General features: G+C 40.8%; 2 protein-coding genes across 2 annotated transcripts in view; one reads left to right on the top strand and one right to left on the bottom strand.

Annotated features, from left to right (window-relative positions):
* Positions 1-10449: 10449 nt before the first annotated feature.
* On the bottom strand, positions 10450-13826 carry TMEM30B (transmembrane protein 30B). Its single transcript, XM_033107517.1, has one exon. It carries the CDS (start codon positions 13692-13694, stop codon positions 12633-12635), a length of 1062 nt encoding a protein of 353 aa, XP_032963408.1. The 5' UTR covers positions 13695-13826; the 3' UTR covers positions 10450-12632.
* Positions 13688-26219, top strand: part of LOC117023067 (60S ribosomal protein L9-like) — a 19796-nt gene continuing 7264 nt past the window's right edge. The window contains exon 1 of the mRNA XM_033107516.1: positions 13688-13807. The gene's annotated coding sequence lies outside the window, so the exon portion shown is untranslated. The remainder of the gene's footprint in view (positions 13808-26219) is intronic.

Here is a 26219-nt window from a genome sequence, read left to right as displayed (position 1 = left end):
AAAAATCAGGTAGGGAATTTGCCCTTTGTAGTGACTTCAATTCAAGTATCTCTAAACATCCTAGGAATCAATATGTATTGGCCAAATTTTATAAATGGGGAGTTGAAAGCACATAGAGATTTAGTGACCTGTGCAGGTCACACCCTGAATGAGCAACAGAGGCGGAAGAAATTGGAGAGGCTGCTCTGGCTCCATCTGGAATCTTTTAACTCTTTTGACCCTCTTCAGTGGTTTTAGGGGCTAGCTGATTTCAAAGATCAGTGAACTTTTTGGAACAGTGCTTAGCAGTGAAACATAGAAGCTTGGATTCCTTAGATTTTAGCTATTCCAGGATGCAGGCTCAGTTTGTGTTTTAGAAGAGTCTATGTTAGTGCGGAGAATAAAGAGGAAAGAAGTGCATGTTGGTCTGGGACTGGAGTAGGAAGAGAGGTAAGATCACTACATACATCAAATGCTCCTTCTCCCATACATGTTGGGACTAAATAAGGATATCATTAAACAAAAAAAATTAGAAGTTGACATTGGAAAGAACGAAGTCCAAAATAAACCACAATATATAACCTTTGAAAATGTTACAGTATTATAACATTGAAAATAACAGTGCTCTCCTGGTTACGAACTCTTGCAATTTTGACAATTTCATTTCTCTTCAAGTAACCATCCCTGGGGCAGCATTCTCCAAGGTGCCTTATGTGGAACCCTATGTCTATAAGATGGTAAATGGTTTTTGAACAAAAAGAAGTAGTTGTTCAAATATGTTTGCCTAGTTTTACAACACTTGATCGCTTTCCTGCAGATTCATACGCATATTAGCATTTTAAAGGCTCTGAAAAGTCCTGCAGAAGAAACCTTATTTTAACTTGTTTGACCATGGACTTTCCCCACACTTCAGCAAAACAAATACGTGTAGCATCTCATAAAAATAGAAATTAACTACAGAAGACATTTCAGGGAAATGATTAATCCTTCAACATTAAAATAAAACATTAGTCCTATGTCCAGTCCACATAAAATTTCCATCTAAATCCCATCACAGAGTTCTGTCACTGGAAAGAAATGCAATGGTAGCATCATTTGACAGAGGAGGAGACACAAAACATTAAATAACTTATCCAACTCACATGCTCAGGTGGTGACGGAAAATTGATCATCCCCAGGCTCTCCACCTCCCAAGCCAGTGCTTGCCTATGTTACTCTGCCACTCAAAGCACCTGTAATATTTCCCCACCCAAAATCATCTGTGAATTTAGAATAATTTAATCTGGGCTTGAAAACACGAAACTGAAATGTTGCTATATCAGTGTTCTGTGCTGATGTTTGCTTAGGACGAGACTAGGCTAGGAGAAGAGTATCGAGAGAGAGCCCCGAGAACTGGAAAACAGGGTGCTCTGGGATTGGGGAAGAGTTTTAAAGATTACCAAGGCTTTTGGAAAAATTACAGATCCAGAAAGCATGCAGTGCCAAATAGACACCGAAGCTGCAGAAAGCAAGCAGGAGAGAAAGTTTTCAAACTCAAGGAACCTTTGAGGGTTTAGAAAAGGTGGAGTTCATGGCAGGAAAATGCTATGGGAGAATTGTTCCCGAGTCTCATGAGCCAGTGGCTTGACTCAAGACTGAAAGAAGCTTCCTGGATCCAGACTGAAGGCAGATGGAAATGTATCTTTCAAAGGGCCAGAAAAAGAAGTGTCTCATGAACATGTATAACTAGACTCGGCTTTACATGCCTGAGCCATCCATAAACCTGCTATTTCCCATATTTGTGTATATTTTATACTACTAGAGACCTGAAAATTGGCATAAGTCTGTCTACATTTAAAAAAAAAAAATTTGTTTTGATTCTATGAACTTTACTGAAATGGAGCCTAGGGAGAGAGGTGTGGAGGTGGAGATGGGTGGTGGGGGACAAGAAACACATTTTTGAAGGAAAAACAAAAGCCTGATTCCTTGAGTAGGGTGGTAGAGGGTGGGGTTAAAGGGAGTCGTCAATCAAGCTGCGTCTAAACCAACTGGGAGCCTTTTATTTGGACCTCTCCCTTGGCAATATGTTATCGTAGTATGATTTTCATTCTTGGCTGGGAAAAGAACTGAGGTGGAATGGAATTGGCTCAGTCTTAGCTCTGACAAGACAGTCACAATAATGGAAGACATCTTTTCCCCATAACTTTGAAAAACATAAAAGGAGATATTGGCTCTGAGTATTTCTGATGGTCTAACTTTATTTCCTGTCAACAGAAATAACTCTGATTTATATTTGGTCATCAACTTCACACACTCACATACAACTCATATTGAGGGAGCACAGAGAGACGTAAAACGCAGAGCTGTGATGTATGTGTATCCAGCAAAGCTTTCTCGTCCAAAGGAGACCTCAGGGACTGAGAAAGACACTTCAATATTCTCACTCTTCTGACACTCTATCCCCCTGTGCATCCTTCAGTGAGGTATATTACATGGGCTTCAGATGAGCTACGTGTCGGCTTTGATCTCTGAGCCCCTCACCTATCCTCTTTGTGATCCAGAACGCTGTTTGGCTTGCATCCAATAATTACAGTGAGATGCTGAAGGCTGAGGGGCTGATCTATGCTGGCATCTGGCATATTGTTTTATTCTTCTAATATCTGGGTATATTGGAGGAGTGAGAGAATTTTTAAAATTCCATTTCCTTCTCAAAACTGATTGATGGTGCAGACTGTGGAAATTGAGTGAATATGCCTTTTCAGTTAATGCCATGTTATGTCATCTGGTTTTGAATTCAGAAACATTCTTTCTACTGTCCTGTTATTATAACATCATTCATTGAATTTAAGATGCCATCAATCATAACATGTACCATCATTTTATGTACCACTAAGGAAAAAAATACGACCAAGTAAGATAGGATCCAACAATTCCTTACATTTAAATTTTTGTATATTATCCCTATTAGAAGAATTCTCTTATACTTATTCATATAGATTGTTATCATGTATCCTCTTTATGCATATGTAAAAAGGAAAACATATGTAAAATAAATTGGCCAAGGGTCTCCTAAAATTTTTTCGTATTCAGAATCCAACTCTTCCAAATCCCTCTAGAGACAGAATCTTCAATGTCTATGTTATTGCACACAATGCAGTGTGTTGCCCCAAAATACAGTGGTAGTGCCGCACAAAAACGGCATCATGACATTTGCCTGACTGACAGTAAGTCTGAGTGACAGCAATTGTAAGATGCCATGGGTAGTGTAAAGCCAGGAATTTGAGACATCCTGACTTTAGAGTTGTTAATGTGTGTGTGGGGGGGGGCGGGCGGGGGAAGAGGCATCTTAGAATGGAAGAAGTATGGCATGTTTTGGCATCAAAGCATGGTGCATGATTCACGTATATGAAATTTAAAAATATGTTACAAAATTTCTGTTTCTATTTCTTATGTTCAATATCAACCTCAGAAAAGTGTGCAAAGTTTAAAATCATCCATACCTGAATTGCTGTCTCAATGTAAGCAATTCATAAGCTCCTAAGCGAGCCTACTTATTTTGTTTTGAGAGATTCTAGAGGCTTCCTTCTTGAAGGAAATGGCCATTGACAGGGTTTATCTGTCAGTCTATCAAGCCTGTGAGGCAATTTCATATCCATGGAAGGGGTACTTGCTAATGCTTATCACTCTTTCATTTAAAAAAAAAAATGCTACAATTTCTAATATAAAATGACATATTCATGCTGATTTGGCAAAGTTATTTGGTAAAAACAAGAATAGTAGCCGTCTTTTTCATTCTTTGTGCCTAAGCTTAAAACAAAGTAGATGACATATACTTTTCCAAATTAGTGTTAAGAATCTTTTCTTTATGACATAACATAAACATCTTAGGCATCTTTGACAGGTTATTTTAGGGAAAAAAAGCCCTGAAATTGGTAGTAACCACTAACATTATATTTGAAGAAAATATTCTATATTATTTGAATAAAAATTAAAGATAAACATGCCAGTTTCTTTTTTGATAGATTAACTGAAATGTATTAAAACACAGAATTATTATGCAATTTATAAACATTCATAGTTCATTTACTCTCAGGAACTTTAATTTTTGAAACTAATGTTTCACATGATCACACACAATCTCCTAAAAGCGGGTTTTTCCCTTCCCACTTGCCCTAGGCCCAGCAGTTACATGCTGGTGATTCTGTCTCCGTCCAGAGGAGGGCAGTAGTGCACATCTTTAGAAGTAGGATTCCCCTTCAAGTTGGACCGGCCTTAACCCGAGAAACTGCACACCACGTTCCGTGTCTCTGGTGTCAGACTTCGAGCATAGTCCTTCACAGGATCAGCAAGGCCACGACAAGTTGGCCTCATGGGGCCAGGTGGCAGAATTGAAGCCTCCCTTTCCCAGTTCTGTGGAATGTCCTTCCCCAACCCTGGAATGTGTGAGACAGAAAAATGTGAGTCTGGGACGGACCCCCACCGCTTGGCTGCTTGAGTTCACCTTTGCAACAAACGAGAGAGAATGTGCTTAAAATGCTACCCATTCCCTTCCCAAGATTGCTGCATTTAAATTGCAGCCCCTCCTGTCTTCTGTTCTGATGCAAGAAAACAGGAGGAGATATGGAGGCTTTGGTTCTATAGAGGCATCCTCTAATTCAAAACCTGCCTCTCCAGCTTGCCACTGCCCAGAGCTTTTGCTTCCTTCCTTCAGTAGTTGGACAAACTGGGAATGTGAGACCCACCAGAATTCCCAGGGGACTGACCAGCAGGGGCGCCTCTGTTCCTTTGAACTTTCTATTAAAATGGAATGCTTTGGGCAGCAATCCATCTAATGTTATTTTTATTATTCAAGTTAGAGAAAATGTTAAATTAAAATTTTTTCCAGAGTCCTTAATGGGGTGACAAGTGCTTAAGAATGACTTATTCTAATCTTCAGTCTGTAGAAGCACTGAAAACACCACAGAAAGGAATAGAATCTAAAAGTGTCATGAAATTGTAGCCTTAAACCCCTGCCACAGCTTTCCATTAGAACAGGGAAAAAAGAAAGAAAGAAAGAAAGGAAGGAAGGAAGGAAGGAAGGAAGGAAGGAAGGAAGGAAGGAAAGAAAGAAAGAAGTTTCATTTTTTTCAATACTGTACTATAGGCACAATTTCAGGAAAAATGGCAAAATGGACACCAACATATCCACTTCCCAGCTTAAGCAATAGAATGTTACCAGTACCTTTGACCCACAGTCTGAAGAGTGGGTTTGAATCGTGCTTTTCACTGCCATCTATGCTGCCTGAGGCTAGTTATTTAAACGCTGAGCTTCAGCTTCAACTGTGACATGTATGTAATAATAGTACCTATTTTATAAGACTGTTGTGAGGATGATAAGTGGTAATATAGGTAGGGCGCTTAGAAAATTGCCTGGAAAGCATCACTATCGACTGAATAGCAGGGAGCTTTTGCAGTCAAACTGACCTCAACTGCAATCCTGGCTGTCTGTCACCAATTGTGTTACCTTGGACCAGTTTCTTTATTTTTCCAAACCTCTGTGTCTGCATTTGCAAAATAGTGGTGCTATTAGAGTTCGAAAAATTAAATGAGAAAAGCAAAGGAAATTGCTTAACATGTTGTCTAGTACAGGGTAAGTGCTTAACAATTTCATTTCAGTGTTTTAACTAGATTTGATTTTAAAAGTGAATTGCACCTTAAAGCTAAAAACTATGTCTACCCTCACTTCTGAGTGCCTACTAAAACACTTGCCTAGGAGTCACTGGCAGAGAATGCTGCTAGTAAAGAGATGTTTGCAAAACCACCACTTGTGTTCTTGCATCTTTTCTTTGTTTTCATCTTTGTGAGGTGTAGGGATCTCAGGAGAAGAAACTGTTCCTGATTCAAGCCCAAACTCTCCCTCGTAGGCCCTTTCTCTGGTGCCTCAGCCTGCTTTGCTGGCTTAAGGCTAACAATGCAAAGCCAATTCTTAACTTGTTTTCCTGAATCAGAGGAAAGTTTAACAAAACAAAATTTTATAGCTGCTGCCCAGTAACATATATTAGTTTAAAAAAATAAAAATACCCTTCCCTTATCATGCGTTATTCTTTTACACGTACAATTTTCCTGACGTATTGAAGTAATATTCCACAGTTTGCTATGACTTGGAGGTTTATGACCCTTCTGTGGCAGATCAGACTAAACATAATTCATTCATAGCTACTTAGTGTTCAGGGAAATAAACCCCTAAACTTAAATAACTATGGTGTGACCTCTGTAAAATATCAGTTATGGTTTTAAAACTACTATTATGTAGATATCAAGATGTGCCGAATGTTATAAACCAAACACAAGTTGGCAAATGGGACAACTAGTATTCCATTTATTTTTGCTTTCCTTTCTGGATATTTCTCTACAAATACTATTTTTGTTTAAATAGATTCTGGGGTAATTATCTGGCAGAGGAAAGCAATGTTCATTTACATTTTATTATCGAATACTACAGTAAGTAAAAAAAGTCTCCTCTATAAAGAAGCACCACACACAAAAAATGTAAACATTCCATTAACTCACTACAGTTTAATAGGAAAGACATTGATTACCTTTGAGTATAAAGTAACTGTTCCCACTATCAATGGACTAATGTAACCCATGTGTTATTCATTTCTGCAAATTAGTTTGTGAAGGAAAATCTGATTACATATTTAACTTCTTCATATGGGAACTTTAAGCTTAGCATTTTCATGCTGTTAAGAATAAATGTGCATCCCCAGCACTACTAAGATTTTCAAATGTGTAGGGTGTCATCTCCACATCTTGTTTGTTTCCTCAGTTATTTCCTATGCATTCGACTATATTGTAAGAAATAATATATTCAGTGGTAGTGAAGTAATGGAATCATTGGTTTCCTAATAATGACTCAATAAATGTTTTAGGACCCACCATGTACTGGTCACTCAATTTGGCACTGGTGATAATAAAAATGAACGAGAAAAAAATTTCTCAGCCCCCAAAGAACTGACAGTGTGGATAAGGAAATAGATAAACAGGCAACACAGTAAGTGCTCTGAGCAAGGAATGGGATAAGCACAAAGGGAAGTGGAGGAGGCAAGGAGGGCTTCATAGAGGACCTCACAGAGGATGGAGAACACAAACACTGAGCATAGTCTTGAGGATGGACGGGGAGATTTTAGGTGATCAGATGGATGAGCAAGACTAGCATAGGCAAAGACATGAGGGGATGTTGGGTTCAAACCTCTTCAAATCTTTCAATATGGCTGGAATTTGGTGGAGACTTGGAGGAAAAGGGGATGAAGATTAAGGATGAGACCAACCATGAGGGCCTTGTAGGCCCTGTGAGGAAATTTAGACTTCCTCCTATAGGCTGTGCATGGATACGAGGGATTTTACGTTGGGGTACCATACTGAGATCTGTTTGGGCTAGCTCGTTGTGGCTGGGATATAGAGAATGGACTGGAGCCCAATTAGGAAGCTCCTCCAACTTTTAGATGAGAAATAATAAAGCCCCAGGACAGGGCGGTGACAAAGAGAGACCTGATGGAAAGTGCATCTGGGATATAGAATCACATCCAATTTGGATGTGAAAAGAAACAAGGGGAGGAGTCAAGGAGGCCAGGGGGTGATTGAGAGGGAGAGTCACTTTCAGCATCTGGGACAATTCTTGGAAGAATGGATGGGTTTGGAGGAGAGGTGAGTGAGAGTCATGCTCACTACATGGAGTTTATGCTACCTGCAGGGTATTGAGGTGTGTTGCAGACGCAGTTGGAAATGTGAGTTTGGAGAGAAGTTAGGATGGAGATAGACATCATGCCATTTATATATACAATGTCCAAGAATGTTTTTACAGAGTCGGGGAAGCTATGAGCGAATATGTATGAGCTAATTTGCTCCCTCTACATAAAATTGAAGCACTACCATAATTCAGGTACTTGCAAATTATGTTGATATAACAGATAACTCTTAACCCCTAAAGCCCAGCAGGACAAGATTTAAAAAGTATCTTACATTCTATCACTTCCTGCGAACAGGAACTGTTGCTTCTCCCATTTCGGATTCTTTTCTTTTTTTTAACAAAAATGAGAAATGTCCTTTACTTATTAAAATCATAATAAGAATTAATCAATCATGTCTTCTGTTGAAAATGCTCCAGTGGTCCATCTACATGATTAGCACTGCCACACCCATAAGTTATGCTTTTGTTTTAGAACACTATTTACTTTTAGAGAGTTCTGACCAAAACCGAGCAAAATAGAAAGAAGTATATTTCTACTTCGTCAGTCTTGACGACTTTCTAAAAGCTCATGCGTTTTGATGGATAAGATTAATGAGACCACATAGTGTTAAGCATGTTGGACTTTCAGAACAAAGGCCTTTTAGAAGAATAAAGTATCATTATTAATGACATATCATTTACAGTTTTCATCAGTAATGTAAGGTTTCAGCCACTTTAATGGGAATTTTAATGCTCAATGTGGAGGGCAAGGCTATTAGTGAGGGTCTTGACAGTAATACCTTTTGCTCTAAGGAAAAAGATAAATCACACTCACATTGATAAAAAAGACAAGCTGAGGGGTTCAGAAGGAGGTGAGCCACCATCCACTGACTGAATTTCTCAAAGGCCTTAATATCAATGAGTTTGCCGGTGAGCTCTGCCCTCTGCCATGGGCGCCCTCCACTGCTAACCTCCGGCCTTCTGAACACCCTGCTGGCCCAGAGATGCGCCTGATGCTCCAAACCTCATCTTTGCCTTTTATTTCCCATCTCCTGTCTTTCTACATCCCCAAACAGTTTATGTTGGGTTTCCTCGCCTCAGGATTTTTCTATGTCTTATTGTAACCTGCTCAGCCACAAACATGAATAAAGGGAATGCTGGTGTGAGGGAAGAACACATTTTCCTCTACTTTTAAGGTTCTTTGGGCTAGTCTAATAATCAAAATAGACATGAGGCAGATTAGCAAGAGAAAGTAACCAAATTTAATACACATATGTATGGGCACCCTGCATATATGAGAGTCAGACCCCACATGCACGAGAGGTTCAGAAAGATAAAGGGAATGTAGGTTTATAAGACATTTTGAGCTAGGAATGAGATAAAGTGCCTTGGGGGGCTTCAAAGGGTTTTTGCAGTATGATAAGAAGAGCAGATGCTTAGTAAACAGAAATTTGTCCTGCCCTATAGATAGGTCAAAAGAGATTATCTCTGATAATCTCTTATTGTGGGCAAGGTCCCTAACTCATGTTCTTCTAGGTAGTTAAGGGAGGGGCATAAATTTCTATTGAGCCCTAGGCTAAAGTTGCCTTTAGCTCATAATAATCTGCACACCCAGAGGCACATCTTGGGGTGACTTGTTCTGAATCCCCATACTGACTTGCTGCAATGACTTTAGTTACACAAGTACCCCTAATAGTGGGACTCATAACACCAGCTGGCAAATCAGTAGGGAAGTATATTTTCCTGAATACACATTGTTAGTCTTATCAGGGCAATTATGGGGGATGGCTGTATATATAGAGCCAACGTTGTTAGCATTTTTCTTTTTGCAAATTCTTTACACAAAGTGCTGCTCTCACGCAAGATCTCTTTAGGACCTTAATGTGTTTCAGTCAGATTCACTAAGGCCTTCTTAATGACACTTTAAAAACTACTCTGTTCTTGTTAGAGGGGAATTAAGAGAAATTCTCCTGGGGGAAAAAAATCGAAGTTAAAAAAAATTTTTTTTTGTCATCTAAACTCAGCTATGCTTTAGATACAGGGGGAAAAAAATCTGGGATGCCAAGAAATGCGCAATAAAAATAAAGGAAGAGGGAACTTACTATTATTACAGTAACTGATGACTTATATCCAAGGGCATATAGGAATTGATTACATTGCATCTCTACCAATAACTTTTTAAAAGCTTGTTGAGATCACCAATGACAGGAAGAGAACAATAGACTTAATGTGAGGCAGCAATGGCTGTGGTTATATATTGTGAAGTGTTGTTAGTTACTAGAGGAAATCCCAGGCTATTATCCTGTCTCTGATTTGTAACAACTGCAGTCAGTAAATTGTTTATTTAATCGATTTGTTTCTGGAGATACCTGGAACGTCTTATTTGCTATATAATCCTGTTTGGGGAGTTCCCACCAACTACATTAGTTTCTTTTTTTGTTTGTGGTTTATTTTATCAAGGTAGATCAAACCCCATTTCCAATCCAATTGTTGAAGTTCACCTCTTTCTTTCTCATCCCAGAAGACACAGCTTAAGATAGGAAGCATTTACTGGACAACAGAGTTCAAGCCCAGCTAGAATGCTGAGATATCAAACAAAGTGCTGTAGCACAGGGATCATCACAGAAAAATGTTTCACATTTTTGTTTTTAAAATTTCTGAGTCTCTGTAGTCCAAAACACCAGACAAATAATTGCAATTTAGAATTTAAGTAAAATGCAGAAATAGAGAAGACTGCTACAATCACATTCTTTAGTAACTTTTCATAGCAAATATTTTTTTAAAAATTGACTACCTTTTACCATATTCAAACAATAATTGAATATCATCTAATTCACATGTTAATCGAAGTTCACATTTTTTAGGAAGTTAGCAATGAAAGATTGAGATCACTTGGAGCCTTATTCTAAAAGATGAGTTTCTTGCTACAATATAAATTTGCTAATAACAAATGAGCAAAGAGGTTGGTACTGTTTGTGCCTTTAAGATCATAGTTCAAAAGAATTAAGTAAATGCGATAACAAAGGTAAAACAAACATAACCTTTATTCTCTTTCAAAAACCCAGAGCATAGGGCCTGGAAATTTACTCATTGATTCAATCAGAATATCTTAAATTTTGTAGTACACTTAAAATTTTATAGCAATAGACTGAATATTGTACAAGTGACAGCAAAATACATGGTTGCTCTTTACTACATAGGAAAAAATTGTAATAAATTCTCTTATGTAACATAAAGGAGGTTTAGGCTAGTGAGCTGCTTGATCATTCATAATAAATAAAAATTACTCTATGTACATATAATGCTAGCCTAAAATCACGGTATGCAATCTGATAATAAAATTGTGTCACCTTCAGGAGTTAGGAAGCCAACATATTGGAAATGCTAAAATATTTTTTAGTTTATGTAAATAGTGGAACAGAACCTCTTAAATTACAACATTCCAGAAGATAGATCAGGTATAATGAACATGCACGCCATCCATCGATCATTAATTTTCAAAGAACTAGAGTAGACTAAAATAAATGTAAATTACTCAATACAATTCAGTATTTCTTTGATTATTACAAAAATACTTCAAGGTCTTGCACTGCCTTACAGTCCTGAGCAAAAAACAGTAGTAACTAGAAAGTAGCTGTAATTCTGTCTGACAGAATACCATAGAACTGTTTGCTTTCAGCAAATCAACTGGTTAAGATGGTATCACTAAGGATTTTTTTAAAGTTCCTTAGCCATAAAAGATTTTTTTTAAAAATTCTATTACTTCTTAGAGTAACTTTGTATATATTAGAATGATTTTAGAGTAGTTAGTTAACATTATCTCAAATGTTCAAATGATTCTTAAGTTCTACTTTACATATAAGACTACTCCTTAGCATGCATTTAAACGTAATTACTAAAAACAAACATTCTTCACTTGAGAACATAGATTAAAAAGCTTTTTCTAGACCTAAGAAAAAGGTATGAATGTAGTCCTTTCTCTCTAAGCATAGAAACGAATTTAGATGACAGAGGACTAGGTCAGGAGTCAGGAGACAGGTCTGACGTAGGGAAAGCACTTTCACTCTAAGATCCCTTCCAGCTATTTAATTCTAAGGTTAAAACATTCCCTCCCATGTTCAAGGTAGAATGCGCTGGATCAAACCTGCAGCATTGTCACTGACCCTGGGAACAAATGACTACCTGAAAAACTGGACTGAGGTGATTGCTTCAGGCCCAACCTCAGACATAGGAGGAAACAGGGAAAAATCCAGTATTCTACTTCTTCACTGGTACAGGGCAGTGAAATTCCTCCAAATTTGAAGGAATATAGGAGGAATCTCCAGATGGGCTTGTTAAAACGCAGCTTCAAGGGTCTCAAACCAGCCTTACTGTGTCAGAATCTCGGGGGATGGTGTCTCCTAATCTATCTACATTTTAAACAAGAATGTCCTGCCCCACCCCTCCATACCTCTGCAGGTGATTTGTAGGCTCCACTCTCTACCCGCCCTCACCACCACAACCAAAAAAAGAAAAAGAAAAAAAGAAAAGAAAACAACCCACTATCGTGTAGTAGTAAAAGCTCTAGAGTCAGTCAGAAGCCAACGATGAGTTGCCTGATGTTGAATGAGTTATTTAATATCTCTACCGGTAGGTTTCAATCTCTTCATCAGATAAGAGTTAAATAGGAGTCTCCACTGCCCCTTCCAGTTCTCGAATGCTAAGGACTTTAATAACCTAACCTGTCAACTAGGTAAATCACGACGGAGGTGGGGAGAATTTGCAAGGTTGTGTCACTCTGCAGCCCAAGCTCCCCAGCAAGAGTCTGGTAGCCCCCAATTGGGTATCATCCCTCTCTCTGGTCCCCTCACCCACAACAGGAGGGAAAGCGAGGTGAGGTTGGAATGGGGTGAGGGGCGAGGGAGAGTAGCCAGAGTAGCTTGCAGGAGCGTTTAGGCATGGAGGAAGGATGCCTTGAAAGCAGGAATCACTCCTCGTCCTCGTCCTCGTCGTTCTGGTCCTGGTAGCGAATGTAGACCACCAGCATGACAAAGCCCGTGAGGATGCAGAGGGAGCCGACCACCAGGTAGGCGATGCCCAGGAAGGGGTTCTTGCCGCCCATCCACGAGATGCTGGTGAAGATAATGCGCTTGTGGCCGCCGAAGGCGCGCACCGGGTAGTTGTAGGTGATGTTGACCCGGTAGGCGCCGCGGGGCAGCCCGGTGGAGTAGTTGCCCTGGCGGATGCGCGCGTACAGCTTGCGGAACGTGGGCAGCGCCGCCGTGCGCATCCACACCACGAAGTCCTGGTTGATGAAGCCGGTGTTGTTGGGGTCGGAGCTGAGCTTGTAGACCGGCTGGGGCCAGTTGGGCGGCTGCGCGGTGCCGCGGAAGGCCAGTGCCAGGCTGCCGTTCACCAGCGGCGGGTTGTGGAATTTGACGTGGTAGTCGGTCCACCAGGCGATGCCGGTGCGGTCGAGCGGCACCTCGACGTAAGGCCCGCCAGCCGGGCGCTGGTGCCACAGCGTGAAGGAGTCGTTGAAAAGGCTGTTGGCGATGGCGCCGCAGGGCGCGATGGGCCGGCCGGCCGCGCTGTACTGGTAGGGGGCGCACTCATTGACTGGGTGGCGCAGGGAGCTGGGCAGCCCGCTGAGCTGCGAGTCGTCGCGGGACACGCCGTAGCGCCGGTTGTTCTGGTAAAAGTTGGTGAGCTCGTAGTAGAGGTACACGGGGCCCTGGAAGAGCTCGGGCAGCGAGAAGTACCAGGCGCACGAACAGTTGCGCGGCGGCGCGCGGTCCTGGTCGGCCAGGGCGCACAGCGAGCAGTTGCCGGTGCCGGCGTCGCCCGTGTAGTCGTAGTCCAGCTCCTTGATGCCATTGGAGGAGTAGAAGAGGCCCAGGCCCAGGCCGATGAAGGCGAGGCCCACGCAGAAGAACAGCGGCAGCGTGATGCCGGCCGACAGCAGCGGCTGCCAGGCGGGGAGGCGCTGCTGAGTGAACGCGGTGTTGTCGGGCTGGTGGGCGCCCGGGGTCGTGGCACTCCAGGTCATGGCGACCGCGCCGGGACGGACGGACGGAAGGTGTGGGGCCCGCCGGGGGCGCCTCCCGCCTCGCGCTGGGCGAGTCCGGGGGCTACTCTCGGGTCGGGTTTCCGCGGGCTCAGGTGAGTTGTGGTCCTGGCCCCGTCTCCGGCCCCGCACAGGTGAGCCTGACTTCCAGGTTCTACGAGCAGTGACCAGACCCCACACAGTTCCGCCTCGGTCTAGGTGATCCGGGCCGGCTCCGCCCCGCCTGGTAATCGGGAGCCTCGCCCAGCCTCCCGAGGTGAGCCAGGCGGGCGTTCCTTTCCACACCTGGTGGACCCGAGGCTCGCGTTTCCTTTAGGTCTGGGCGCCAGCTCCTCCTCCTCGAGGTGAGTGGCGGCTCGAGGCTGCCTGTGAGTGGCTCATACCTTACTCAGGTACCACCTTCCCTTCCTCTTCCAAGTGACTAGAGTGCCTGGGCCAGTCTTTCCCCGAAACCAAAGGTGCTGCAGCCTCCAGCACAGAGTTCCACTGAGGGATTGCACCGTGGGTCCTGGAAACGTGAAGATTTTAGGTTATTAATCCTATTTTACCTGGGAGAAAAAAGTGACTAGATCCTCTTGCCTTTGTAGGTTAACTTATGGACCACCATTCAGTCAATTTGCAGCCACAAATGGTAATGTCCAGGGGATTACACTAGGGTAAATCTGTTTCAAATTCAATGCCTGCATTCACATTCTAGCATATTTTGTAAAGGAAAAATTATTTTCCGGCCAGGTGCCCCAATCTGTCTGTATAACTGAAAAAGATTGGAAAGTTCTCTAAAAATAAAATGACTTAAAAAAGAGGATTAGACTGCAAGAGAGTGAGAGCCTTTATATATTAATATATCTCTAGCTGGTGGAGAAACCAAACCACACAAGGAGAAAAATACACTGGATTATATGTGATTTCTTTTCCTTTGTATTTGCCTGATTATTTGCAGAAAGGCCTGATCCAGGGTCCCAAAAGATCTAGGTGCTCTCCACAGGAAGGACATTGGCAATGTCCTTAAGGAGGTGAACTACAAGGATTTACAGAACTTATTGTAAATTAGCTCTGAACATCGCTTGAGCTTCTGGCTTTTATATCTAGGTTGGTACAATATACAACTTTGTGCTAAAAGTTTCAACTTTGTGCTAAATCCTCCCTAGGTATTATTGAGGTGTTCTTGTCTCGCCTACAGCTCATAAAATGCAAATAGCTTAAATATCTTTTTATATTATATTTCTGTGCCCAGAGTAATATACTGTATTCAGGAGTCATTCAAATCCCCTTGAAATTTGGAAAGTTAAAATACTTGCTAAATTAAATGGCAGGAATTTTTTTTAGCATCTTCCAAGTGTTCCGTCCTATGCTAAGCTGCTAAGCAATAGAGAAAATAGAAGAGAATAAGACTAAAATTGACCTTTGACCTCAACACATTTGCAGTCTGATAGGAGACATATTACTTAGGAGTAAGAAAAAATCAAAATAGCCAATAGACAGCATGCAATCAAGTACCAAATTGTATACCTTACAAGAAAGTTACTAAAATTAAAGGGTAATACTGTTTTAATAATGAAAAATTCATTCTATCACGCTGAGTGGAATGAATGCAGTTTGGATGCTTTAACTATTAGAAATTACTGAGGGAGACCTAGATGACTTGAATTCCACTTCCCTCACTTCTAGTCATATCCCAAGAGAGGAAATGCCAACAAGTTCCTATAGCATGCTCCAGTTTCCACTACACCTTTTTTTTTCAATAAGATGAAAGAATAAACAGTTCTCTGTATCATTATGGTTGAGTTCCACTCACTACAAATCATTGAATCATTAGTCAGCCTGACATAGAGTCCACAGAACTAGTCTCGAGGAAGGAATTCAGTTCTCAAAACTTAATATAGTGAATCTTACGTCTTAACAACTGCCATGACACAACACTCCCTTAAAAATGCAAGTTCTCTTGAACGGAGAGCCTTTCCAGCTCTCACCTCCCTGGATGACCTGAAGTTTATTCATCCTGCTAAGTAAGGTAACAATCAGAGGGTCCCAAAGGCCAAAAGAGAAAATCAAGACAGGGAATAGTCAACAGGGTGAAACAGCTGAAGGTTCAGGTGAGATAAGAAATGAAAAGGAGCACTGAATTTGACTTATGTGTGAACAGTTTGGGTGGAGGGGTGGGAAGAGTCAGGCTCTATCACGTGAGGGAGAGAGGAAGTAGAGAAGCCAAGATAGGATATCTCTTTTTAGAAATGTGTGGTAAGGGAAGGAGAAAGGCAAGTAGAAATCATTTAGAAGAGTATGTATCCAAAAGGAAAGGCTTCTTTATAGAGGGCAAACAAGTGTTTATTCTGAGGGAAGATGATAATAGTTCAGGCAAGGTTGAAGACAGGCGTGACATATTCATGGATGGTACAAAGGCAGGAACAGGCAAAAGGTGCTGGGTCCAGAGAACAGGTGCAGAGTCACTTCACCTCTGAAACTGGAGAGCAGGGAGTAAGGTTGGATGCAGAAAGCACCGGGACTTTGGGCTCCGCTTAAGGAGAGAAAGTTTTCATTTAAGAATTTCTATGCAGTAAAAATTGGGGAAGGGGGCGGAAGGGAAAGTGTGAGATGCAGGGAAGGCTTCGAGGAGAGGGAGAAAGAACTGGCCAGGAAGGCTTTGAGGAGAGGGAGAAAGAACTGGCCAGGGTTACATGAAAGGATGTTGGATGGCTTTGTCTAGGGATTCCTGCAACCCAGGATGTGAGATGGCAAATGATTGACTGTGTCCAGCAAACGGGGGTTTTCAGGGCAGGTGAATCGGAAAGGTAAAGGTTTGAGATACTGTGGTTCTTGTGGAGGAGGTGACTAAAGGAATAGGCTTTAGTGTTTAAGCCTAATGGCAAGGAAAATGAAACCAAGCTGGTGAATGAAAAGAAAACACAGGGACCAGTAGGCTGGCAGTCCTGATGATGTTAAGGAACAGGTGGCATGAAAGCTGGGAGGGAAAAGGCACTGGTATGAAATGAGATGTTAAAGATTTTGCAAGTGGAACAGTGCCAAGATCCATGTGTATGTCATATTTCCTCTACCAGCTCATAAGTTCTGAAGGTCAAGACTGATATACATCATTGTCACTCTCAGAAAGTTCATTATATGACCTTATGTCTTTCATTTGATTATACGTGTTACCATGATGCATCCAAGGTCATCTGGGTCATTTAAAGTCTTCTCAGTACCATTAAAGTAAACAAAGGAGTTCATTCTAAACAATTCTTCATTGCACCTCTTTATTATAAAGAAAACTCAAAGTGAAAGAAAAGGGCATTCCCAATTCCAGTATTTCTAAGATGTAAATAATTTTTCCATTTTATCTTTTGGATTTTATCCATATAAATATTATATTTCTTATTGGTTATATGATAAAAATACAATTATTATCATTCTCTTGTTAAATTACCTCCTTTTGGAATGAGATGAAGAATAAAATATTTTCCATATGTCTTTGTGGTTTTATAATTTTTTAATGGTTTCAAAATTCATGGATCTACCATATTTAACTACACTTCTGTTGTTGGGCATATAAATTATTTCCAGTTTTTCAGTATTCCAAAGAATATAGCAGTGGACATCTTTTTGCATATAACCTTTTATATTACAGTTGACCCTTGAACAACACAGGGGTTAGGGGTGCTGACCCCCACGTAGTCAAAAATCCACGTATAACTTTTGACTCTCCAAAAACTTAACTAGTAATAGTGTACTTTTGACTGGAAGCCTTACTGATGACATGGACAGTTGATTAACACATATTTTGTATGTTATATGTATTATATACTGTATTCTTACAATAACGTAAGCTAGAGAAAAAATGTTATTAAGAAAATCATAAGGTAAAGAAAATACATTTACAGTACTGTATTTATTGATATCATAATCGTATGTCATCTGTTTATAAAATGAATTGTCTGTCAGTAACCTACATCAATATTGTCTTATATGATACAAAACACTGTAAATGTTATACATATTACTAATGCTAGACATCAAAAATGAAAAGATAATGTGAAAAAGAAATTCATATTTATTTACAGGTATAACGATCCATTGATAACGAAGAAGCAGCAATATAATTGCTTTGGGTAGCCTAGTATAATGGATATGATCGCTTCATGGTAATAAGGAAATCTCCAAAAGATTTTCCAGTATATTGAAAAAAATCCACGAATAAGTGGACCTACGCAGTTTAAACCTGTCTTGTTCAAGGGTCAACCGTATTTCCTTAGGATGAATTTCTAAAAGTAGGCAAGGGGCTTAAAGTTCAAACTTTTTAAAGATACATACAGCTAGAGTCTTTGATACCATCACAACGCTGTATACATTACTACATTCACCAAAACTTTGCCAACAAAATTAGTTGTTAACCACAGAATATATTTAGTCTATGCTAAAAAATCTATCAGATACTAGGAGAAGCAGTATAGGATAGGGAAAGAATGCGGCCTGACATTAAGGAAGTCCAAGTTGTACTCTAGAGTTGTCAGGATATAATTGTGACCTTGGTCAAATTGCTTAACTTCTCTGGTCTCCTGATTGCTTATCTGTATGAGCATATTTGCCAAAATGATAGTGAATATCTCTTTCAATGCAAAGATTTCTGTACCTAGTCATCTCAAGAGGTCCTTCCTTATGCTGACTCATTGAATGAATAGTTAACATTCATTGAGCACCTACTGTGGGCCACTCTGTAAGCACTTTATATCCATTATCTCATCTAGTTCACACCAAAAACCTTGGTGGTAGGTACTCTTATCATACCCATTGAATTGATTCAGAACTAAGATTTAGGCTAAGGAAATGGAGGCTGGCCAAGTTCTCAGAGAGCTAAGCGGGAGATCAGGGAGTCTAAGGTCAGCTTAATGCCAGCGCCCTGCATTTTTGATCACTACACTGTAACGCCTCGGCATACTTTCTTTTAAAAAAACCCAAAAGACTTGAACCAGTTTTCAGTGTTGCAGGTCTTATGCACCAAAGATAAGAGAATTCTGTTCCATTTATACAAAGAGTCCCAGAGTATTTGAGTTGCCTTATTTTTGTTTTAAAAAAGCTTTTATTTGGAAGCCAACTTTTGTTTAGCATACCTATTTCTCTTGCTGAAGTAAAAATAACTTCACTTGTCTGGCTGTACTCAGTTTTTGCATTTATTTCATTTAATTCATGACTATTTATCTTACTGTAATAGAGCCAAGGTTTTTAATTGGCGTTCCCTTATATAAGTTTATACTGCTTAGGCTTGTTGCCTATTACTTTGCCCACGGGGCAGCTTTTATTTAAAAGGAATCACATTAAATTGCTTCATAAAATTACAGCATGTGTTGAGAAAAGTTTTAAAAAAATTCGCTGTGCCTGGACTTCATTTTTCATTAAGACCTGTATTCAACAGACTTCCTGCTTCAAAAATTATGGGGTGGTACCCCCTAGTGGAAGATACAGGGAAACTTCAGTGAACATACTGGAGGTACAAAAGACAGACAGGAATTCTCTCTGCTCCTTGCTGCACTGTATTGGTTCTTTTGTCACTAACTTACTGAAAAAGAATGGAGGCCAATTGTGAGCTGAGTTGGGTGAGTCAAACTGCAAGGAGCAGTATAAAGTGAAACATGGCACTGAGGTGACAGTAGAAGTGGCCTTGACACTGGGTATGGGATGGCCAGGTTAAGAGAGAGTGGATAAACCAGCAAGGATGGGGTTAGGCTTGGGGAGTTGACAGGAAAGAGACCCAAAATATGAGGAGGACAGGTTGAGTGACAGAGTGGAAACGGGAAGGAAGAGCTCTGTACCTGGAAATAAGAAAGTTACAACAGAATCGGACTGCCCAATGTGAAGGGTGAAGGGGCATATATATCCAGGGTGAGGACTGGAGGAGGGAAGGGACACCAATGTGTCTGTGGAACCAGCACGTCTCGTGAGGTTCCTCCCCTGCCATCCCTGTGTCCCTGAGGGAGTAACACTGGTTTGGGGACGGCCTCACTGATGGCTGTAATATACGTACTGGCTTTCTCGTTTACACAGTGACGGAATCTATTTGAAACCAGGAATTCTTCACTTTTGTATCAGGAGTAAATAAATATCTAAATGCTTTCAAAAAGTTATGAGATTTTGAAATGGAATGAAATAGATGTCTGTTTCCATGTGAGGGCAAAGCCATATGTCCTAACGTCCATAAAGTGAGGAGGCAGGGCTGACATCTTAGGAAAACTGAGATGCCTAACCAAGGTGTGCTTAGGTGCTCTTCCCTGTTTGATAGTATCAGTAAACTGAATAAACATACTTGCAATTCCATTTTCCAGGTCACTGATTCAAACGTTTAAATATTTGGCCTGGCACCCTGGAGACCTGTATTTGTCGTATGTGCTGATCAATATTTGACCTGTTAATATTCAATCTGGAGATTGTATACCCTTGGAGGGGTTCAGGGAGCCCTGACCTTTCTTTCTGATTAATAAATCTGAATTTGTGATGGTTGTGTTTAAAATTTTAGTTTTATGTAGGAAGAGTACTGTGAGGATGGCTGTGTTGTGTCAACTTCACAACACAGGTGAAAGGGACCAAGACTCTAAATCATACCTTATTTAGTGATTCCCAAACTGGCCAAGTAGCAAAATAATTGGGGGTGGGGAGAGTGGGGGTGGAGCCCGCCTCTTGCCACTAAATCACCATGTGTGGGGGCTGGCTTACTCAAGTAATGTGATGATCCCCCAGTTTGGGGAGCCACTAACCTACTCCAGCCTCTTAATCCAGCTGGAGATTCTCTTTGATCTTACCGATCTCTGCAATGCAAGAAACAGAAACGTACTCAAGTCAGCCTCAGTAAAGGGAAGGCTGTTGTTCAGAGATGAGGAATGTCCCAGAAGGAAGGAATTGAAGGAAGTGTATCTGGCTCTCTCAGAAGTACAAAGTCATCAGCAGCTCCCCTCTCGCGTTGTTTCTTGTTGCTGCTCTTCTCTGCAGCAGGCTACCTTCTTCAGCAAGGCTCTTAGTTTGCTCTTCCAGGTCTTGGCCTTGCATGGCTTTGGGTTGTCACCAGTCTGACTTGGGTACCAGTGCTGGTTCAACTTACAGCTCCTGTTCTTTATAGTTCAGGAGAGACTCCAGCTTGCATGAGGGGTCCAGCCCTGGTCCAATCTTTTATGGGAGGGGAGCCATGACACCTACATGGCCGCGTACATCCGCTTCTTCAGTAAAAGTTGAAGGTACTCTGTCAAAGGAGGGGATGTGGTTTGGCTAAACACTCAAAGAGAGTCCACCACACCTTTGTAACTTTCCAGCAAGGGGGTCATCTGAGCTCTGCTTTAACATATCTTGTGGCAAAGAACTCACCAATTTGTGAGGTCCATTCCTTGTCCAGTTTTAAGATTTGACAGCTTTTTTGGTAATGACCATCATGTATTCTAGGTTCATTCTCCACAGTAATACAGAATAAGCTTACTCCTTGCCGTTTAAGAACGCCAAAGATGGCTGTCATGTTTACCTCAAGATTTTTACCTCCAGACCATACATGCTTAGTTCCCTGACCTGGTCCTCTTTGGATCTCGTCATTCCTGTCTCCTTCCTTTGTACATGGCTTGAGTTGGTAGATATTCTTAATAAGAATTTGCTTACTTATATACAGTAATGTTTTTGAAAGCATTGATGTAGCTTTAAAATATGCAATAGAACAACATACAAAAAAGATTTCAAACTGAAAGAATGAAGGCAAAGGGAATACATTTTATAAAATAAGGTGGAGCTGAGTGAGAAGTTGTTTCATGAAGCACCTGTGTATCTTGCTTGGGGTGGTCTACAGGCTTGCTTAAGCTTCCTAGTGGCCAGACCAAAGAGGGAAGGATAAATCACTGCATCCATGGGAGAAAATAAACCATTAGCTCCAAAGAATTTAAATGATTTCTGGGGCTGGCCCGGTGGCCATTCTCCTAATGCCGAGGTCGCTGGTTTGATTCCCACATGGGCCAGTGAGCTGCGCCCTCTACAGCTAAGATTGTGAACAATGGCTCTCCCTGGAGCTGGGCTGCTGTGAACAGCCGGAGGTTGGTGTGGGCCGCTGTGGGCGACCAACTGCCTCAGCTTGGGGGGAGCGAAGGCTCATAATGCCAGCATGGGTCAGGGAGCTGTGTCCTACACAATGGCTTGAAATGGATTTTGGGTAGGAGGGAGGCAGGAAAAAAAATGATTTCTGGTGCAAAGAATAGGAAACATTTTCTACTTAGGGTTCTCCCAAAGAAGATGTTCTTCAAGTAGGTAAATAATATCTTTAACAAGTCGGTAAGTAACATCTTTGTAGGAAATACTGCAGTCATTTCATGGGACTGTTTCTTCCAATGTCAGCCAGAGTGAGACGTAAGGGTGCATGGTCCAAGCATAATTCAGTGAAGCCATTCTAGGGAGGCCCCGTGCTCCAGTCCGGGTGTGTGTGCCACTCTGGTTCTTTGCCCTGTGGTCTGTGGATAGGTGTTACAGGAACTAGCGGTGGTTTTGGAGCTGTGCTCTGGGGGACCCATCAGTGGTAGGACCTCAAGCTCCGTCTCCCTTCCCAGCATCCCAGTTTCTGAACCCAGTTTCTGACCCGGGGTATCTAAGAAAGACATGATTTGAACAGGATTCTATGGTTAAAAAAGAAGTTTGAAAACTACTGATCTAAAAGAATCGGTGCACTGTTATTCTTTGGTAATATTTCACTATTATTGTTCATTTCCCGAAGTTTTTCAATAGTCAAGGAGTAGCAGTGAGTTCCCAGTTTAAACATCCTGGTAGGTTCCTAGAGCACAGAGCTTCTATGTTGCCAGTTAAACTCAGAGACATATGTTTTAATAATCAAGCAAGCGAGGGAGGGATTGACAACTTCTTATTAAATCTGAGGTACCTGACATATGGTGGACAGGCCACTGCAGCTACACTTGGCGGGGAGCTAAGAAAGCACTGTCTGTCAGTACTCAGATGCTCCTTAAGAAATAATTTGGTATTTGCTCTAGCAAGATGATACACAAAGTGTAGCCTCAATGCTTTTAGCTTGAAAAAAATATTAATTTCCTATCACCAAACAAACACCCATTTTATTCATAAATGAATCTGAAAATCACTCGTAGAAACCCGCTTTTTGTACTAGAAGGGTATGCATAAGTTTAAAAATCTAATATATATAAAACCAGGAAGTTGATTATTTTGAACTTAGAGCAGCTGACTTTTTTTTGATGAATAGGATCAGCTGTCTATTAATGCCCTTCTGGTTTTTGATACCAAAACTATGGCATCGAAGTACCAGCCAAAGGCCATCTCTCTCTTCCTTGGAGTAAACACTGTATCTGATGGACTGTTATTCTTAACCTTGAAACATAGTGGTATTAAGTGCAAGTTCCTTATAAGTCTTGAAGCTGAGCATGGGAATGGACCTGGAAAATCAGTATTGAGCTTATGCATCTCAGCCTATAACTGATTTCAGTCCTCAGAGTCAAAGATTATGGAAAGATTGATAAAAGTGGCAAACCCTCTTAAGGTTTTCTTACCAAAGTGTTCTATAAAGTTGACAAAGAGTTTAATAATGATAAATGGTGGAATAGCTGTGCCTATAGCTGACTTTGTGTGGAACATTGGCCCAAGTGTCCCAGAATTTAAACAATTTATCAAACAGGAAGGTGACATACACTATAGATAGACCACCTAGTAAATTAAGAGGAAGATAAATGACTGCCCTTAGGAAAAATGTGATAGACTAAACTCTCGTCCAATCAGTAAGAAGTTTCTCATTAAAATACTACCAATAGGGGTGTTCCCTATCTGTTCACAAACCCACATGATCACTCAACATTTTTTCAAAGAGCTGTAGGAATAGTGTTTATACATAAACATATTCATTTACAGATGATTGGAGAGGGAAAGTGGGAAGTTGCAAAATTAATCAAATGTAAGCTAATTTTTATTAACCTCCCTAGTTGGCAGAAGGAATCTGTTGGGGCAAAACTGTAAAATGTCTGATTGATTACAGCTGCATGGACTGATAGACCTCCACCTCCACAGAAGGCCTGACAGCTGGAGCTGAAAGCTGAGGCATCTGGCTAGCTGTATGCCCTTTTTACCTCATCTCACATGATTGTGGCATGGACAGCACCACAGAACCCAAAAGCATGGCACACAGGGGAGCAAGGCTGACAGCAACACCGATCAGGCTTATGAAGGACTTGCCCCAGGTCTTCCGTCGAGAAGCAGGGGAAATCACTGTGCCCTCCCTGTAGGTTCACTCAGCCCACCTCTGGCTGTCCTCACACCCAATGGACATGACGTCTCATTCCCAACATTGAAATGGCAGAGTTCTGTCAGTCTACCTTGTACACACACCCAACGCTGGCCAAGGAGACCAAACCACTTGGTTCTCAAAATGCCTGAAGATGAGATCTTTTTCAGTGAATAAGTTAGTTAATATTAGAGCTCTCTATTAGAAGTGATCTGTGGGCAAAAACTCCAAGAGTTTTATTTAGCTTGATTTCAAATATGTGCTACATGAAATAGGAGTGAGTGAGCCTTGCTAGGCTCTAGTCTTTGATCAGTCTGCAAACTTAGAGCAGTTGGCCTCTGCTTGCAAGCTGTGGAAAGTTAGCCTCCCAGGCAGCACCCAGGATCTGAACATCAGGCCTTCTCCCAGGAAAATCCTATCTGGGAAACTACTGCAGAACCTGCTATTAGAGCGGATGGCCAAGCTCTTCTGAGGCAGTGACTTGTTTATATTGAGCTTAACATTTTACATGTTCTTAGGTGGCCATGTATATTCTCATTGCTTATGTCGTACACTAATCTCGCTGTACTTTGTTGATGCCTGACCTAAGTGGACAGGTCAGTCAATTGCCTGCCCGACCTTTGCCCCTTTCTCAGAGTCCATATGCTCCCCACTCCCAGAAATATGGGATTTTGACACAGACATTAGACAGACACTGTTGGAAGATTTATATTTATCAAATTTTATATCAATTTAGGGTCATAATTCCCATTTATTAAGACTTATGTTCTGATTCTTCAAATGTAGAATATTAGCCATTTCTTTCAGCTTTATGTCATCTAGCTATTTGATGAACATACTCCTTCATCTAAGTCACTAATAAAAACGTTGAATAGATTTGACTAAAGGTTGACTTGTTGACGAGGTGGTAGATTTATTTGATGGAATATAAGATGAGCATTCAGCGTGTTGTTGCAAATCTGTTTACTGTCGTGGGAAGATGTCCATAGTATATTGAAGACTGAAAAGAAAGCATAGAACATTATGCATTTTTATTGTTTTTGTTAAAATATGTGTGGATGTATATAAACACAGAAAAAAGCGTGGAAAGAAATGTACCAAAAAAGTCTGTTTATCTCTGACTGGCCCAGCTAGTAGTAATTTTTTCATTTTCTTTTTAATGCCTGTATGTATCTTCTGAAAAATAATTTAATAAGCATGGATACATATAGGAAACAACAGAGAATTTTATATTTAAAAAAAACTCAAAAGAAATAAGGACAAAGATCAATAAGAGCCCTACGCTTTATCTGTAAAGATCTTTCTCCAGGTTTGATAAAGTGGTTCTCAGACTGCTATGCTGAACAGAACTATTGGAAGAGATTTTTAAAAATATCTCCCCTGGGAGAATCGCCAGATGATATCGCTGTTGCCAGTCCCTAGACCAGCCAGAGGACAGAACCACTTTAATTAGCTATGAATACACTTAACTTCTCATCTCTTTTTAGCTGTGGGACCTCAAGTAACTAACCTAAGCTTCAAAACAGATTTTTTTTTTCTGAGCTTCAGAGTGGGATAGTAACATCTATCTTGAAGGATGGTGGTGAGGCGTAAATGGAGTGACGTACACAAGATGCCTAGTCCAGCGCCCGGGCATGGTAAAGCCTAGTAAATGACATGTTGATCTCCATAGCATCTAGGCCACAATTCTCAACCTTATCCACGAGTCATTCATTCCTTATCACACCCCTTCCTTGTTCTTCCTTTCCCAAACATTTCAGGCTCTTATCTGAGGAAGAAAGCAAAGAAAGTAACAGCTTAGTGTTCATGTTACTGTTGCTGCCAATTAGTGAAAAGCGTCATTCTAATGATCTCCACGTAAAATAATAAACCATTGGTAAGCAACTTATGGTTTTACCCCTCTGTTTAAACCCTTTCCTTTTTAAAAAATTTTTAATGCGTTTTGCATTACTGAAATCCCCCTTGCTTTCTGGTAAGCTTGGAATGTAATTCAAACAACATTTACATTGTTCATAAAGCAACATGTAATCTTCATTCCCAAAAGAACTTAAAGGCAGGTGGAAAAGACTGTACAGTAAAATATCAATTTTGCACATCACAACATTTAGTGGAGTTTTTCTCATTTCAATATCTTACTTGATGAGGGAACAGTGAAACAGCATATTTAAAAAAAATCCCCTTTCAATAGAGCAGGATATCTTTAAAACAATTCTTATGGGGAGTCATCAATTTCTATAGCATATGGTCCAAAGCACTTGAGA

The sequence above is a fragment of the Rhinolophus ferrumequinum genome, chromosome 6, assembly GCF_004115265.2.
Source record: "Rhinolophus ferrumequinum isolate MPI-CBG mRhiFer1 chromosome 6, mRhiFer1_v1.p, whole genome shotgun sequence".
In the NCBI taxonomy this organism is placed as follows: domain Eukaryota; kingdom Metazoa; phylum Chordata; class Mammalia; order Chiroptera; family Rhinolophidae; genus Rhinolophus; species Rhinolophus ferrumequinum.
This window is presented reverse-complemented; position numbering and strand designations above follow the sequence as displayed.

What these genes read in the sequence shown, in the direction of transcription:
- TMEM30B (XM_033107517.1), bottom strand. Translation starts at nt 13,694, where the DNA reads ATGACCTGGAGTGCCACGACCCCGGGCGCCCACCAGCCCGACAACACC.